Consider the following 17,341-nt stretch of genomic DNA (forward strand, 5'->3'; position numbering starts at 1 on the left):
CTTTTCTGTAGTTTGTATCCAAGTAATCCATCAAGAAAACCACAATAGGCCTATTTCAAACCAAACTACATCCATAGTTTGCCTGCTAATCATTTAGTCCTGGACAAATTAGGTAATACATCATTTTTATAAGGAGGATATGCACATATTTGGCATTACCAACATGCTGGCACAAAACAAGTCCATCTTGAAATAGCTGAGTTTCCCTTAGCTCACAGTAATTAAGGTATAATTTATATCATAAATATTTAGCTTTAGTCATGGGGTTAAAAAAAAAAAAAACACTAATTTTTCTTTTCTTCTGGTAAAAATTAGCCAGACAAGATTAGCTGGAAATGTGCAGAGATCAAAGCTAAAGAAAAATACAAAGATTGGTTTTGTTAGAAGAAACACAATGAAAATCCTTCTTAGCTGGCGGCTCGTTCAAAGATGTAATGACATAAATGTTTAAAATTACAAACTTACCATCAGCGGAGGCGAAGAAGAAGCCAGTTCTGGAAAAAGAATTGTAACAATATAGGCTGGACACTTGTGTCCCTAGAAACAACAGCCTCCAGGCGGCACACGGATCTTCCAACATCTTCACAATATTGGGTAAATATAAAGTCATACTTTCTTCCCTGATCGGTGGCTGCTCGCGGTGGCTTCTCAAGGATCTGTGGGCGTTTGGGAGAAATCGGAGAAATATCCGCGGAAGATTAAAAGCAGAGGAGGCCGAGGCAGCCTTAGAAGACTCTGGGGTTAACAACTTTGCGATGGCAAGCAGGCAGGCCCTGATTGGCTGGGAGGCCAGTGTCCCCCTCTCCTCCCGCCTCCTGCAGCTCGGAAAAAAATGCAGTGTGAGTGCCATTTTACACTGGGCTTTTAAACACACAGCCCCCCAAATGACAAAGTCTGAGCTCGCTACGAAGTGACACTGCAAAACAATAGCGCCCACGACCGCCCGTGAGCTCAGGAAAATGTCCCTTTGACGATCCGGCAACGCTCTTATTTCTTGCATGTGGGTTTTTAGGGAATAGCATGCTTTTCTTAAGCAGATGGTCATTCACCGACATCGATGTCTAATTTGGATACCAATGTAGCCAGTGAAAAATGATTCCCGTCAAACATTTTTTTTTTTTTTCCATTGGACGTCCTGAAGGTACCTAAAGAAGTCTTGCACAAAATTAATGTCGTCTGCAGCTTTAACTCCTTGGAAAAAATAAAATAAAATAAAATTGCTTAGCCACAACAACTTCCATTTGTAAAGAAAATAAAAATAAAATAATGCTTTTTAGCGGCTACATTACAAACAATAGGCATACTTTTTTTTTTTTCCTTCTTAAAAATTGTTTCAGAAACGTCTGCCGGCTGATAGAATTCTACCAGTCTGCCTTGCAAACAAAATGGCTGTGGTACTGAGTTTTTTTGGATCCTCCCACTGTGGCTCCTCCAGGCCTCCAGGAAGTGGTAAAAATCCAAAATAAATACAGTACTAAAAGTACATTGTCCAGGCTGAACTCCGGTGAAGCCTTGGGGGTCTGGGGCGGGGGGATGGGGGTGTCTTAGAAATGTGCTGCTTTTCATTAGTTCCTTTAAAAAACTGTTTTGAAAAGAACATCAATCACTAGAGATTTACTTGACTGTAATTTGAACTTCCTGTTTTACATATTTATAAGGCCTTTCACCTATCTTGGCAGGCTTTCAAATTAAGTGGGCTGGGAAATTTGACGCTCTGTGTCTAGCAGTGAGCTGAGTCAGGTATTTGGTGGTTGCAACTGGGCTTTTAAATAAAAACGAAGTTGAAAACTTTAAAAAAGGATTAACGTTAAATGAATGTTAGGCTATGATTGATTGCAAATGTAAAGCCACAAAAGTCAGCAAATATGGAAATATGTCAAATACTGCATACATGTGTTAATTGAACACATTCGGTATAAAATTCTTTGCCAACTAAATTTCTAGTGAGCCAAGGGTAGAACCGGGTTTAAAGAAATCGGCTGAAGAAAGGAGTGGGCAAGTGCCTGCATTCTACATATCCCTCCCCCAACCCCATACACACACACACACACACACACACACACACACACGCACCCTCGGTCTGGTATCCCTATTCTCACCTGGCATTTAATAGGTAACATTCTTCTATTTGTAGTTTTTTAAGGCACCTCCATACTGTTCTCCATAGTGGCTGTATCAGTTTACATTCCCACCACAGTGCAAGAGGGTTCCCTTTTCTCCACACCCTCTCCAGCATTTGTTGCTTGTAGATTTTCTGATGATGCCCATTCTGACTGGTGTGACATGATATCTCATTGTAGTTTTGATTTGCATTTCTCTAATGATTAATGATGTTGAGCATCCTTTCATGTGTCTGTTGGCAATCTGTATATCTTCTTTGGAGAAATGTCTATTTAGGTCTTCTGCCCATTTTCGGATTGGGCTGTTTGTTTTTTTGTTATTGAGCTGCATGAGCGGCTTGTAAATTTTGGAGATTAATCCTTTGTCAGTTGCTTCATTTGCAAATATTTTCTCCCATTCTGAGGGTTGTCTTTTCATCTTGTTTATGGTTTCCTTTGCCGTGCAAAAGCTTTGAAGTTTCATTAGGTCCCATTTGTTTATTTTTGTTTTTATTTCCATTTCTCTAGGAGGTGGGTCAAAAAGGATCTTGCTGTGATTTATGTCATAGAGTGTTCTGCCTATGTTTTCCTCTAAGAGTTTGATAGTGTCTGGCCTTACATTTAGGTCTTTAATCCATTTTGAGTTTATTTTTGTGTATGGTATTAGGGAGTGTTCTAATTTCATACTTTTACATGTACCTGTCCAGTTTTCCCAGCACCACTTATTGAAGAGGCTGTCTTTTCTCCACTGTATATTCTTGCCTCCTTTATCAAAGATAAGGTGACCATACGTGCATGGGTTTATCTCTGGGCTTTCTATCCTGTTTTATTGAGCTATATTTCTGCTTTTGTGCCAGTACCATACTGTCTTGATTACTGTAGCTTTGTAGTATAGTCTGAAGTCAGGGAGCCTGATTCCTCCAGCTCCATTTTTCTACCATACGACCCAGCAATCCCACTACTGGGCATATACGCTGAGAAAACCATAATTCAAAAAGAGTCATGTACCAAAATGTTCATTGCAGCTCTATTTACAATAACCAGGACATGGAAGCAACCTAAGTGTCCATCAACAGATGAATGGATAAAGAAGATGTGGCACATATATACAGTGGAATATTACCCAGCCATAAAAAGAAACGAAATTGAGTTATTTGTAGTGAGATGGAGGGACCTAGAGTCTGTCATACAGAGTGAAGTAAGTCAGAAAGAGAAAAATACTGTATGCTAACACATATATATGGAATCTAAGGGAAAAAAAAAAAAAGGTCATGAAGAACCTAGGGGCAAGGTGGGAATAAAGACACAGACCTACTATAGCATGCACTTGAGGATATGGGGAGGGGGAAGGGTAAGCTGTGACAAAGTGAGAGAGTGGCATGGACATATATACACTACCAAATGTAAAATTAGATAGCTAGTGGGAAGCAGCCGCATAGCACAGGGAAATCAGCTCAGTGCTTTGTGACCAACTAGAGGGGTGGGATAGGGAAGGTGGGAGGGAGGGAGATGCAAGAGGGAAGAGATATGGGAACATACGTATATGTATAACTGATTCACTTTGTTATAAAGCAGAAACTAACACACCATTGTAAAGCAATTATACTCCAATAGAGATGTTAAAAAAAAATAGGTAACATTCTTAGAGAGCAATAGCTAGGGTGACTATACAATTTATTGTCTAAACCAGGACATTTTTCGAACGTTTTATTCTGTAATCTCATCAGTAGTTACCTGACTAGAGTCGATTTCAACGACATTTATGTGATCAGTCAGGAAAACATCGTTAAGAAGTCATCTAGTGAAGAGAGTAGATTACAATTCTTGAGAAATTTTTACGCAGTTGTCCTTCCAACAGAAAAAAAAAATTGCTAGGGGCCATTTTCACTATATACTATTTTGTCTATCCACCTCCCCAGCTCTGTCCTTTTCTCTCCCATCCCTTCCCCCACCCTTACATATGCACGAGATTCATATATGTATATATATATACAGTTATACATGTAAGTATGTATGTACATCTATATATAAGTATATGGATGTGCATGTCCATATATACTTTTATTACCTGTAGATTAGAATATTCTATGCATTTTCCACAATACGCATATTTCAAGTTATGCACTTCCCAAAGGCAGAATTTTCTTCAGAGTTTTTGAGACAATATTCATTATAGACGTGATCTGAGCATCTTTTGTTTTGGTAAAAGTCAAATGTAGAGTGAGATGTTTTGGAAAAATTATCACTGAAAGACATAGGATAAATTATTCTCATGTTGTTTATTCAAATAGTTCTTGAGAGCTTAGGGTGTGCCAGGTGTGATGCTTGGTGCTACATACACATTAATGGACAAGCAGAAAGTTCCTCTCCTTCATGAAGCTCACAGTCTCATGGGAACACAGAGAAGCAAGCAAGTAAACAAATACATAATTGCAAATTATAATTGCTACTAAGAAATAAACAGAGTGCAATCTTCCAGAATAACAGGGAGGGAAAGACATAGATAAGAGGATAAGGAAAGTTATTTCTAAGAACATGGCATTGATGATAGACTTGAAGGAAGAGAAGGAGCCAAAGGGTGAGAAGAAAAATGCATGAGAAATAGCAGACCCGGAAGTGGTTACAGCGTGTGCAAAGGCTCTGAGGCAGAGTGGAGCTTGGAGTATTCCAGGAAGTAAAATGAGCTCAATGGCCCTGCAGCATGTTGAGAGAAAGGGAAAATGACATCGGAGGAGGTCAGAAATGGAGTGACATCCTGCCGAAGTTTTTAAGTTACAGAGAGGAGTTCCACATTGAAGAAAGTGAATCTTATTTAGAGAGTAAAATGTTGGAATTTGAGAGTTTGAAGGCTTCAGTGTGGGTAAGATCCAGGGAAGCTGTGGTGAAGTGACAAAAAAAACCTCCACGCTAATTTTGAATTTACATAGCTGTATCACGGTGTTTTGGTATTATATTTTTAAAAACCCACACTTCATTTGCATTGTTATAGACATTGATTATGACTATGTTCATAAAGAAACATGAGCAAGAAACAAATATCTAAGACCATACACATTACTAGTAAAACCGAAAGGAAGAATTAAGGCAACTGTGTGCCTCAGTTTTGTGCTTCTCTTTAATAGTGTCAATTCTGGTATTTTTTATTCAAAAAACCTCACATTTCATATCAGTTGAACGAAGCTCAATTAACACTTCTTTTTAAACAAATGAGGCAAAGCATTATTAAAGCTAGAATTTAACTCATATAGTTGGAATAAAAACAGTTATTGTTTTTGAATTTACTAACTGGTTGTTAGCAAACAGAATCCTATGCACACATGGGCAGAAACAATGTGTTCAATTTCTCAGATTCCAAGACTTAGAACAGCAGGTTCTTAGACTTTAAAAGTAGGTCAAATCAATGATATGTAATCCCTTGAATGAGCTTTGATAGTAATAGGAATCTCTAAACAAATCAAATTGTGAACCAATTAGGTAACGCAGTTTTTAAGATCTCTACCTCTCAGAACTGTGTGGGGAAGCAAGATTTGTTTTGGAACTCAGATTTTTAAAATAATTAAAAAATAGTAATAGATGCATTATCATAATCACCCCATAATCAAATAAAATAATAGATTGTAATGAAATATGTGATCGGTCACACTAAATGGGGTAAAGGCAGACCATAGGAAGCCCTATATTAGATCAGGTCAGCTTCTGTCACCAAACAGATACTACAACTTTTGAGGAAGCTTGCAGTTTTCAAAGATTTGGAGAATCTTTGACTGTGGATAAGGGATTGTGCAACCGTGGACTTTAATCCCATTCCAGTTGTTTCTTAAAAAAATATTCTTATGACCCTTTAAAACTTTTGTCAAGGGTTTCCATATTTTAAGAATCAAATTGTATGTTTCCTACCTGAGTCTGGCCTAGAACAGTGAATATTTTCATGTGTGGTAGATATTTATAGGTGGAATATTAAATTTTATTATTTTCAGGAGGGTTGAGCCAAACCAAAAGTTGGCTCTCTCAGTAAGAGCTTTGAAAAAAATTATGTTAAAAGAAAAAGAGTTCAGGGCCTCCCCGGTGGCGCAGTGGTTGAGAGTCCGCCTGCCGATGCAGGGGACGTGGGTTCGTGCCCCGGTCCGGGAAGATCCCACATGCCGCGGAGCGGCTGGACCCGTGAGCCATGGCCGCTGAGCCTGCGCGTCCGGAGCCTGTGCTCCGCAACGGGAGAGGCCACAACAGTGAGAGGCCCGCGTACCGCAAAAAAAAAAAAAAAAAAAAAAGAGTTCAAAAGTAATTCTGTCTATCTGAAATAATGCTATAAAGGACTATGATTTCAGAGAAGGGAAAAAATATCTGGAAGGGGAAGCTAAACATGAGAATACTACCTGCCAGATTGCTTAATACAGACCCATGTGGCAGGCAAATTAAGAGAGTAAATCCTGAGTTCTCATCACAAGGGAAAAAATATTTTCTATTATTTATTTTGTATTTATAGAAGATGGATGTTCGTTCACTAAAATTACTGTGTAATCATTTCATGATGCATGTAAGTCAAGTCATTTTGCTATACACCTTAAACTTATACAGTGCTGTGTGTCAATTATATCTCAATAAAACTGGAAGAAAAAATATAAATAAATAAATAAAATGACAAAAAAAGATATTCTTAGCTTAAATCAAAGCTCATAATCCTAATGATTATAAACAGAGTTACAAAACAACAAGGTCGTACTGTATAGCACAGGGAAACATATCCAATAAAAAGAAATAAATAAACAAAATTACAGTTTGGAAATGGTCAGATTTCCATTTGTGGGCCCTAATAAATGAATGTACTCTGTACTAACAAATTACTTTAGTTATTTGTTCGGTCTTGGACAAATCCTCTAAATTTTACCCCCTATGATTTTCCTCATATTTTCCTTAAGAATAGTGAGATTCACTTTGCTGTACAGAAGAAGCTAACGCAACATTGTAAATCAACTATACTTCAATTTAGAAAAAAAAAAAGGAATAGTGAAAGTTATGCCTTTTTGGCAAAGTATTTTAAAGCAGCACCTCACCAGACCTTTTCTTTCCCAAATGTTTGAATATGTCTCTGGCAGAGAGGCTAAGAGTGTTTACTTTAAATCTCTTTGCCCATTGTGGGATGACTTTAGATCGCATTCATCCACTGCAAGCCAAGTGGCATTTTCTAGAAGGGTCATTCCCGGGAGCAGTTTGTAGACCATCAGTATGGCCGAGACTGCTCACTGACTAACCAATATCCATCCTCCCTTTCTTTCTTCCTAATAAAATTGGATTTTTTCTTTTTTTTTGCGGTACGCGGGCCTCTCACCGCTGTGGCCTCTTCCGTTGTGGAGCACAGGCTCCGGACGCGCAGGCTCAGCGGCCATGGCTCACGGGCACAGCCACTCCGTGGCATAGTGGGATCTTCCCGGACCGAGGCACGAACCCGCATACCCCTGCATCGGCAGGCGGACTCTCAACCACTGCGCCACCAGGGGAGGCCCTAAAATTGGATTTTATATTGGATTTGCCACCCAGACCTGTGTTTCCCACACAGGTTTAAACAGTGGGGTTTAATCAGAGGTCCATTGGTTGAGCTTCTGAGAAAGCCTGTGAAGGGGGCTGACTCAGCGGGAGGTGCCTTTTGCTCATCACCTTCGCCCTCTTCCTGCTGGGAGTGTGGTCACCACACCTGGGTGAAGTCAGGAGCTCTAATTTGACAACCGGGAGGAGAGCTCAAGGCCAAGGGTAGCTGAACAGAAAGAAGGAAGCTAGGCTCTCTGGAGCCTTCCTACGATCTGCATCTTTTTTTACATGAGAGAAAAAAAAAAGAAAACCACCAATTTGTTTAAAGCACTGCTTTGTGGGGTATCTTCCTCATAACTAAATGCTATTCCTAGTACAATTAGTGTGAGTAATCTTCAAAGTATCTTCTCTGTTAAATTCATCTACTTTTTTTTTTTTCCATTTTTTGGCCGTGCTGCACAGCACGTGGGATCTTAGTTCCCCAACCAGGGATCGAACCCATACCCCCTGCAGTGGAAGTGTGGAGCCTTAACCACTGGACCACCAGGCAAGTCCCTATACTCATCTACTTTTTAAATGCTTTGTAGTACCAGGCTGAGAAGGAGAATGAGGGGACTTTAGGGAATGCAAGAAATCTGTCTTAATCTGGGTTGTGATTACATAGTTATGAGATATGAATTTATCTATGTCGATGTATGTGTCATATATGTACACGTATATCATATATGTAAAAATGATTGAGCTGTACGTTGATGTGTGCACTGAATGTGTTTTATTGTATGTTATCCCTTAATTAAAGAAAGCCATTTTAATGTGTAACAGAGTGAAGGTGAAACTGAAACCGAATGCCTCAGATGGGATTTGAAACCAGCCAAAACTCAGTTTCCGACTTGAACCCATGGGCTGGGACTCGAACCCACCCACCGTCTTTTAATTAAAATCACTCGCCTGGCGTCAGGACTTAACTGAAGCTTAGGTCCTTTATGTCTTGGTGAAGAAGGAATTCAGCAAGAGGCAAAGTGATTGATAGGTAAGAAGTGGATTTATTAGTATCATTTGCAAAGAGTTTGCAGGATAACGGGGCACGAAAGGATGGTCCTGTCCCAGGTCTCACGTGAGCCCCTGGGGTGGGCCGCCAAGTGAGGGCCCTCCGCTTCGTGCAGGAAAGAGTTCAAGGGCGAGAGCCATAGCAAAGTGAAAGCAGGTTTACTGAGAGAGAAACACACTCCATAGACAGAGTGCAGCCTGTCTCAGAAGGTGAGACCGGCCCTGAAATATGGGATCGTTAGTTTTTATGCGCTTTGTAATTCCACAGGCTAATGCGTGGGAGGAGTATTCCAACTATTCTGGAGAAGGGGCGGGGATTTCCAGGAATTGGGCCACTGCCCACTTTTTGGCCTTTTATCATCAGCCTTGGAACCATCATGGTGCCTGTGGTGTGTCATTTAGGTGCTGATGTGTTGCAATGAGCGTATAATGAGGCTTAAGTTCCGCAGGAAATCGAAACTTCCGCCATCTTGGGCCTAATTTGTTCAGACCACTTTTTGTTGTATCCAATTTTTCTCAATGGCTGTGTCATTCTTTAAGGGTTGTGCCCTACCCCCTTCCCTCCTGTCTCAGTGGGATCTGATAATTTGAATATAGACACTGTAAAAGAGCTGGACAGATACAATTCTTTTAAAAAATATTCAATAATCTCTTTGATCCAAGTGCCTAAGACAAGTACCCATTTCTCTCATTTAAAGATGGTTCTCAAAAAAAAAAAAAAAAGATGGTTCTCTTGGGATTTCCCTGGTGGTCCAGTGGTTAAGAATCCGCCTTCCATTACAGGGGATGAGAGTTCGATCCCTGGTCGGGGAAGTAAGATCCCACACGCTTTGGGGAAACTAAGCCCACATGCCACAACTGCTGAGCCCGTGCACCTCAACTAGAGAGCCCGTGTGCCACAAACTACAACGCCCATGCGCTCTGGATCCCATGTGCCACAACTAGAGAGAAGCCCCTGCGCCACAACAAAAAGATCCCACATGCCGCAACGAAGATCCCACGTGCCACAACTAAGACCCCGACGCAGGCAAAAAAATTAATTAATTAATTTTAAAAAATGGTTAGCTTACATTTCTACTTGTTTCCCTGTAACCACGTTGCTGACACAGTGTCCTAGAGCCACATATTCCATCACTACTCCCTCTCTGAATATTCCTTTTCTTATATGCTTCTTTAAGAGCAACGCACATGTCTCCATCAGCAGCAGTCATCTTCATTTTATGAACCCTAAGTCTTGGGCCACTCAGATTTCTTATTCCTGTATGGCTTATCAGAATTCTAGGCTCTGTGGTAACTGACCTATTGTGGACCTAGTGAAGTGGTTAAACAGCAAAACCCCAGGTTGGAGTTTTTTTGTAGTATATGGTATTGGAAGTATCACAGTACAAACACGGCAAAGGAATTTTTCATCTAGTATTCAATATGAAAGTTATTCTTTTTGCTGTTAAAAAACTGGACTGTCTAGAACTCCCTCCCTGACTGCCCCACCCCACCCTGGACTGCAGGTTACTGATGAGAAAAAAAAATCATACATTGACAGAGACCATACTGCTTAAAACTTCAGCATTGCTTATCATCAGAGAAATGCAAATCAAAACCACAGTGAGATATCACCTCACACACGTCAGAATTGCTATCATCAAAAAGTCTACAAATAACAAATGTTGGCCAGGGTGTGGAGAAAAGGGAACCTTTGTGCACTGTTGGTGGGAATGTAAATTGGTGCAGCCACTATGGAGAACAGTATGGAGGTTTTTCAAAAATTAAAAGATAGAACTACCATATGATCCAGCAATTCCACTCCTGGGTATATAGCCAAAGAAAATTAAAACAGTATTTTGAAAAGACCCATGCACCCCAATGTTCATGGCAGCACTATTTACAATAGCCAACATATGGAAGCAACCTAAGTGTCCAAAAATAGATGAATGGATAAAGAAGATGCGATATACACACAATGGAATATTATTCAGCCATAAAAAAAAGACATCTGTCATTTGCAGCAAGGTGGATGGACCTAGAGGGTATTATGCTTACTGAAATAAATCAGAGTAAGACAAATACTGTATGATATCACTCATATGTGGAATCTAAAAAAATTTTTTTTAATGAATGAATATAACAAAACAGAAACGTACTCACAGATATAGAGAACAAACTAGTGGTTACCGTGGAGAGAGGGAAGGGAGGAGGGGCAAGATAAAGGTAAGGGATTAAGAGACACAAACTACTGTGTATAAAATAAATAAGCAACAAGGATATATTGTACAGCACAGGGAAATATAGCCATTATTTTGTAATAACTTTAAATTGAGTACAATCTATAAAAATGTCAAATCACTATGTTGTACACCTGAAACGAATATAATATTGTAAATCAACTACTCTTCAAAAAAATGTCTTACTTACTAAAAATATTTCAGCATTGCATGGATTTATGAGGTCAAAAAGGGACTGGAATAGCTGTAGCAATAGAAACACAGTTGGTAAAGCCTCTGGATTAAAGTATGAACCTGGACAATCATAGAGAGAGAGACGAGAATTTTCTGTAAGAGATCACTACAGCTTCCATACAAGAAAGACCATTCACTGTCATGGAACATGAATCATTTATTGGAATAAAAAAAGCATCAGCAAATAATTCAGGCCTAGGATGACAAAGGAAGAGCAATTTAATAGGATCAAGTTGTAAATTATTTCCCTAGCTCTATCTAGCTAAGAATTCTTATGAGTCCTTCCTGCGGAGGGAGTAGGGTGGATGTTAACGACAGAATCTACACAGGGGGTTTATTGTATCTTAATATTTGGTCAGTTATTCTTAATGGATCCTACTGTCTATATTGTATAGCATTAAGAGAACACGATAGGCACCATCATAAGTTAGATTTGGGGACTGAGGAACTCTCAACTGACAACTGCAATCAAAATTCTGGTGCTCAGAGTAGGTGGTGAAGAGACCAGCACCTCTTACAGAAAATGTGCTTTTACAAAGCTTATTCCTGTCTGGCTGGGTTAACACCTTATGGGGCCTTACACTGGAAAGCAGGGGCCTTGATTTTGCTAATTAAGTGTAATTAGTAAAAGAGAAACAGTTTTTGCAAACCTGGATTGCTAGTGGGATAATTCATTTCAATCTTTTGACCATTGAAAGAATCATTATTTGACACATATGTGAGATAAATAAGTAAATAAATAAATAAATATATATATTTATATTCAACAGACTATTATCCAATCTCAAATCTAGCTTTCAGATTTTCTTATTGATAAAAATAAGCAATAGTCTAAGTGACCTTTACTCTTTTTTGCATATTATTCTCTTCCATTGTATTTATTTTCTTTCCCAGATGGTGAAAGTAATATAAACTCATTACCAGCCATTTGGAAAAGGTGGAAATGTGTAATGAAGACCATACTAACCATTTGCAGTCCTGCTTCTCTGGGTCTCCTTCCAGTGTCTTTCCTTGTACTTCTTTTTGTGTTGGCAAACTTTCAGAATAAAGGGTGCCAAATCAGAGATCCCTATTATATAATTGAACAAGTATATATAACAGCAGTCACAAAAATAACTCAGACAGAAATGATTACATAATTAACACAGTTGCACCCTGCCTTGATAAAGGGCAGAGATTTTGCAAGAACTGTCCCTTCTATGGTTCTAAATCATTTGTAGAATCTCAAGTATAAACTACTTTTTTTTTTTAATGTTTATTTATTTGTCCATTTTGGCTGCTCTGGGTCTTAGTTGCAGCACGTAGGATCTATAGTTGCAAGCATGCGGACTCTTAGTTGCAGCATACATGTGGGATCTAATTCCCCACCAGGGATGGAACCCAGGCCCCCTGCATTGGGAGCATGGAGTCTCACCCACTGGACCACCAGGGAAGTCCCAGTACAAACTACTTTAAAAGAAATAATCAGATTGCTCTTTTGCTTCCTAATCATTTACCAAGATCATCTGAGCTGAATGAATGGGGTTACATGGGAGTGAATGTTGAAGACAGGGCTAACTTTGGGGCAATGAACAATTGGAACACAGGGAAAGATAGCCAATGGACAAAAATGAAGATAGGGGATTCCTTGGGGATGAGGGAGAAGACGTGTTCAGAGAGGGAGCTGGGGCATAAAATAATATGGGACGGTGCCAGATAGGGTGACCAGATAGAGTAAAACCCAGAACATTTTCAAGAGTGAAAACGGGGGCTTCCCTGGTGGCGCAGTGGTTGAGGGTCCACCTGCCGATGCAGGGGACCTGGGTTCGTACCCCGGTCCGGGAGGATCCCACGTACCGCGGAGCAACTAGGCCCGTGAGCCACAACTACTGAGCCTGCGCGTCTGGAGCCTGTGCTCCGCAGCAAGAGAGGCCGCGACAGTGAGAGGCCCGCGCACCGCGATGAAGAGTGGCCCCTGCTTGCCGCAACTAGAGAAAGCCCTCGCACAGAAATGAAGACGCAACACAGCAAAAATAAATAAATTAATTAATAAACTCCTGCCCCCAACATCTTCTTTTAAAAAAAACAACAAAAAAGAAAACAGTAAAATTAAAAAAAAAAAAAGGCACCGTCAATAATTGCACTGGGACAACAGGCTGGATTATACAGGGTAAATCAGGCAATGTGGTCATTTTATGTAAACTTTAAAAAAACAAACCTACAGCTCTGGTGGCAGTCAACTGTTGGCTGCTCTTACCATATATAGGACAAGTTTGATATTACCATCCTTAATTTTTAAAAGAAATATATATATATATATATTTATTTATTTTTGTCTGTGTTAGGTCTTTGTTGCTGTGTTTTCTCTACTTGTGGCAAGCGGGGGCTACTCTTCGTTGCGGTGCACGGGCTTCTCATTGTGGTGGCTTCTCTCCTTGCAGAGCACGGGCTTAGGTGCGTGGGCTTCAGTAGTTGTGGCGTGTGGGCTCAGTAGTTGTGGCACACGGGCTTAGTTGCTCCGCAGCATGTGGGATCTTCCCGGACCAGGGCTCAAATCCGTGTCCCCTGCACTGGCAGGTGGATTCTTAACCACTGCGCCACCAGGGAAGTCCCACCATCCTTAATATTTGACCCCCCATCATTCACCTCTTATCTATTTTTACAAACAGAAGGAAATGCCAGGTGGGTTCTATGGATCCTCACTGAGGGTTCTTTAAAGAGATTGTTTTTCTAGGAGTTATTGTAAAAGGTTGATGAGGCCAAGATCAGGTTTCAGTAGTCATGAGAGTGGGTTAGAGTCCCTCTATTTTAGGGTCCAGACTTCACTCTCAGAACTGCTGGTAAAGATCTGTGCTATTAGCTCTTTGTTTATGGTAATTTTAAGCCGGAAGCTGGCATGATGGACTCTGTCTCAGCCTCTCTGTAGTGACTGTTGCAGTATATTCAGTGTCATCATACAAGTCTTAAAATGTAAGGTCCACTAACAGATATCTTAAGCTGTTTGTATTTTCAAACCAGTTTGCTGAGTCCATTGTGCATGTTTGGAAACCAGTACATCAAACCTGAGTTTGCAAACCATAATCTGAGGGGTACATGCAATTGGAAACAAGACTAAATTCTTTTCTGCTTTGAACCAATCCTGAAGCAGTGCTTCTGGACCAGCTTTCACCCTGGGAAGTTGAGGCATAGGGGCTGAACTAACAGGGATAGGGTTGCAATAAGTGCAGAGAGGTCCTCAGGTCACCTGCTTTTTTTAGGAATACCCTGTGGTGGGATTTCTCATTGAGAGCTGCAACCCGTTAGGATTGGGACTCTGAGTAGACTATGATGCCGGGAATTTGCTGTTGCCAAAAGAACCCCAAAGAGCCTTTGGGACCCCCGAGCCCCTTGGGCCAGCATGTGGCTACTGGTACCATCAGAAGAGATGTATTGTAGACGTATCTCTTCCTGCTGTTCCTCTCTTTCCCCGGTGGTCTGTATCAAACTAGCACTCACTCTAGCTGGATTCCCCACCTCCAGGTGCCCCAGAGAGCCAAGGATACAAGAGAGAAAGGGCTGGAACCTTGAAGGAGTATGGATGGTACTTGGGAGACTTTCCACTCTTACTAGCTGGAGATGCTCCAGGGCTTCCTGTCAGGCAACAGACTGGGATAGGATTGAACATCAGATTATTTAGAAGTCATCTGCTCACCTGCTTTTTAAAGAATATTCTGTAGTGGGATTTCTCAAACTGGAGATTCTGGTGTCTGTGAGCTCACCGTGAAAATTTTTAAATTTTTCATTTTCATTTAAATAATAACTTAAAAGATAATATGAGCAGGTTCTGGATCATCTAAATGATTTCCCTATAACCAAGCGCTACCCTGCAAGTTTAGTCTTGGGTTTGTGTTTGTAATTCAGTTAGCACTGAGCGGTTCTATTTTAATCAGGGAGCTAATGAGAAAGAACCAAAGCAGATTTAACATGCAAATGGTGCATTTATGCCAAGCGAAGGGCACATAATATGACAACAGGCTGCAGGAATAAATGGTTTGCAGTGATCTGAATGAAAAAAAAGTGATAGAGAATTGTCATCTCACAGTACCTGGTCGTCACCTGGTGACAAGGAAATTCATGCTACAACTGGTGATGAGGAAAACAATATCATCTGTCACATTAAATTAAACTTTTAAACTTTCTGCTTTTATTGCTTGGTGTATATTCGCTTTATAGCCTGATATATTTTTTTGCGGTTCGCGGGCCTCTCACTGTCGTGGCCTCTCCCGTTGCGGAGCACAGGCTCCGGACGCGCAGGCTCAGCGGCCAGGGCTCACGGGCCCAGCCACTCCGCGGCATGTGGGATCTTCCCGGACCGGGGCACGAACCCGTGTCCCCTGCATCGGCAGGCGGACCCTCAACCACTGCGCCACCAGGGAAGCCCTAGACTGGTATTTTTTATAGTCACATAAGCTCTATAAGTAGGAGTTTACATCTAGTTGCATGTGAGGACCGGGATGGTTAAAGAGAATGAACTCGGGGCCAAATTTCTGGATATCAGTCTTAGCTCTGAGTAACCTTGGGAACGCACGACCTCTTTGTGCCCCAATTTCTTCATCTGAATAGGGATAATGATGGCACCTACTATTATTCTGAGGAGTAATTGAATGCATGTAAATTATTAGTATAGTGCCTGGGCCTGCTAGGTATTCCTATGGTAAAAATAATTTAGCTCATTAGAATGCTAAGTGAAGTAAGTCAGAAAGAGAAAGACAAATACCATATGATATCACTTATATGTGGAATCTAAAGTATGTCACAAATCAACATACCTATGAGAGAGAAACAGACTCACAGACACAGAGAACAGACTTGTGGCTGCCAAGGGGGAGGGGGGGTGGGGGAGGAGGGATGGAGTGGGAGTTTGGGATGAACAGATGCAAACTGTTATATATATATATAGAATGGATAAACAACAAGGTCTTACAGTATAGCACAGGGAACTGAGGTCAATATCCTGTGATGAACCGTAATGGAAATGAGTATGAAAAAGAGTGTATATATACGTATAACTGAGTCACTTTGTTGTACCGCAGAAATTAAGACAACATTGTATATCCACTGTACTTCAATAAAATAAATTTTAAAAAAATTTAGCTCATGGCTTCCCTGGTGGCGCAGTGGTTGAGTGTCTGCCTGCCGATGCAGGGGACACGGGTTCGTGCCCCGGTCCGGGAAGATCCCACATGCCGTGGAGCGGCTGGGCCCGTGAGCCATGGCCGCTGAGCCTGCGCGTCTGGAGCCTGTGCTCCGCAACGGGAGGGGACACAACAGTGAGAGGCCCGCGTACCGCAAAAAAAAAAAAAAGAAAAAAATTTAGCTCAGAAATAAGTGAAGATCCAACAGTGTGAGAAGCCTTCTTTATTAGATAAATTAAGGTATATAAAATAGTAACACTTACAAACCACACCACGTTTATAAGAAAACTTTTCCAAATATATTATTCTACTTAGCCTTCAACGTCTACCCTGGAAGCTAGATGATATTTTTGTTGTTGTTATCAAGATGAGGAGACTAAAGCTTGGACAGTTGAAGTGATATGCCCTGAAAAACGTGTTTGCCATGAGCATTTGATATTTTTTTCCCTCACGGAGAATGAAGGAATATTTTGTAACTGAACATTTTCCCCATTTTCTTTTGGGTTGCTAGGAGGCCCAGAGCTAATTTCGTAGCTGGTCCACATTAGTACTTGTAGAGTACTTATTGCTGTGGACAGCTATGTTAGATTTTCTCCCCTGGTCTTGATTTTCTATTCTAATTTATATCTTCTCTGATTCTGAAAATGTATGCATTGTTTTCTTATTTGGAATTCTTATAATCTGCCTCATGTCCATATTGGAAAACTTTGAGCATAAACAAATAAACTGACCCATGGTTACATAACTAGTAAGATTCAGATCTTGACCTGAGCTCTTTCGGCTTCGTGGGGAAGTCACATTTATTTAGCATCTAGTATGTCCTGGTGCTTTATATGCATAATTGTATGCAATCCACACATCAGCTGGTCTGAGGTCGCTCAGTCACTGCTGTCTTTATTTTCAGATGAAGATACTGAAGCTTATAAAAGTTTGAAGACATTCCCAAGGTTAATAAATGTTGTTCTAACTTCTGGTTCTGTAAACTGTTAACAATTGAAACGAAAACATGCAGTTCCTCTTCTACAGCCAGATCTTTATATCCATCTCCCCCACCTCTGTGCCCCCC

The 17,341-nt window shown here is 40.6% G+C and overlaps 1 protein-coding gene and 1 long non-coding RNA gene across 3 annotated transcripts in view; one reads left to right on the forward strand and one right to left on the reverse strand.

Moving 5' to 3' along the window:
• Window positions 1–775, reverse strand: part of EPC1 (enhancer of polycomb homolog 1) — a 94,888-nt gene extending 94,113 nt beyond the window's left edge. The window contains exon 1 of one of the 2 annotated variants that reach the window (XM_029236611.1): window positions 466–775. In XM_029236611.1, the coding sequence (XP_029092444.1) occupies window positions 466–468 (3 nt within the window). In that variant the 5' untranslated portion in view covers window positions 469–775. The remainder of the gene's footprint in view (window positions 1–465) is intronic. The other variant, XM_029236609.1, reaches the window with a different exon arrangement.
• Window positions 776–8,501: 7,726 nt separating this feature from the next.
• Window positions 8,502–17,341, forward strand: part of LOC114904832 — an 11,183-nt gene continuing 2,343 nt past the window's right edge. Inside the window, exon 1 of the long non-coding RNA XR_003796042.1 lies at window positions 8,502–8,652. This is a non-coding gene — a long non-coding RNA (uncharacterized LOC114904832). The remainder of the gene's footprint in view (window positions 8,653–17,341) is intronic.

Source organism: Monodon monoceros, unplaced genomic scaffold (assembly GCF_005190385.1).
Source record: "Monodon monoceros isolate NGI ecotype Baffin Bay Population unplaced genomic scaffold, NGI_Narwhal_1 Super_Scaffold_21, whole genome shotgun sequence".
NCBI lineage: Eukaryota > Metazoa > Chordata > Mammalia > Artiodactyla > Monodontidae > Monodon > Monodon monoceros.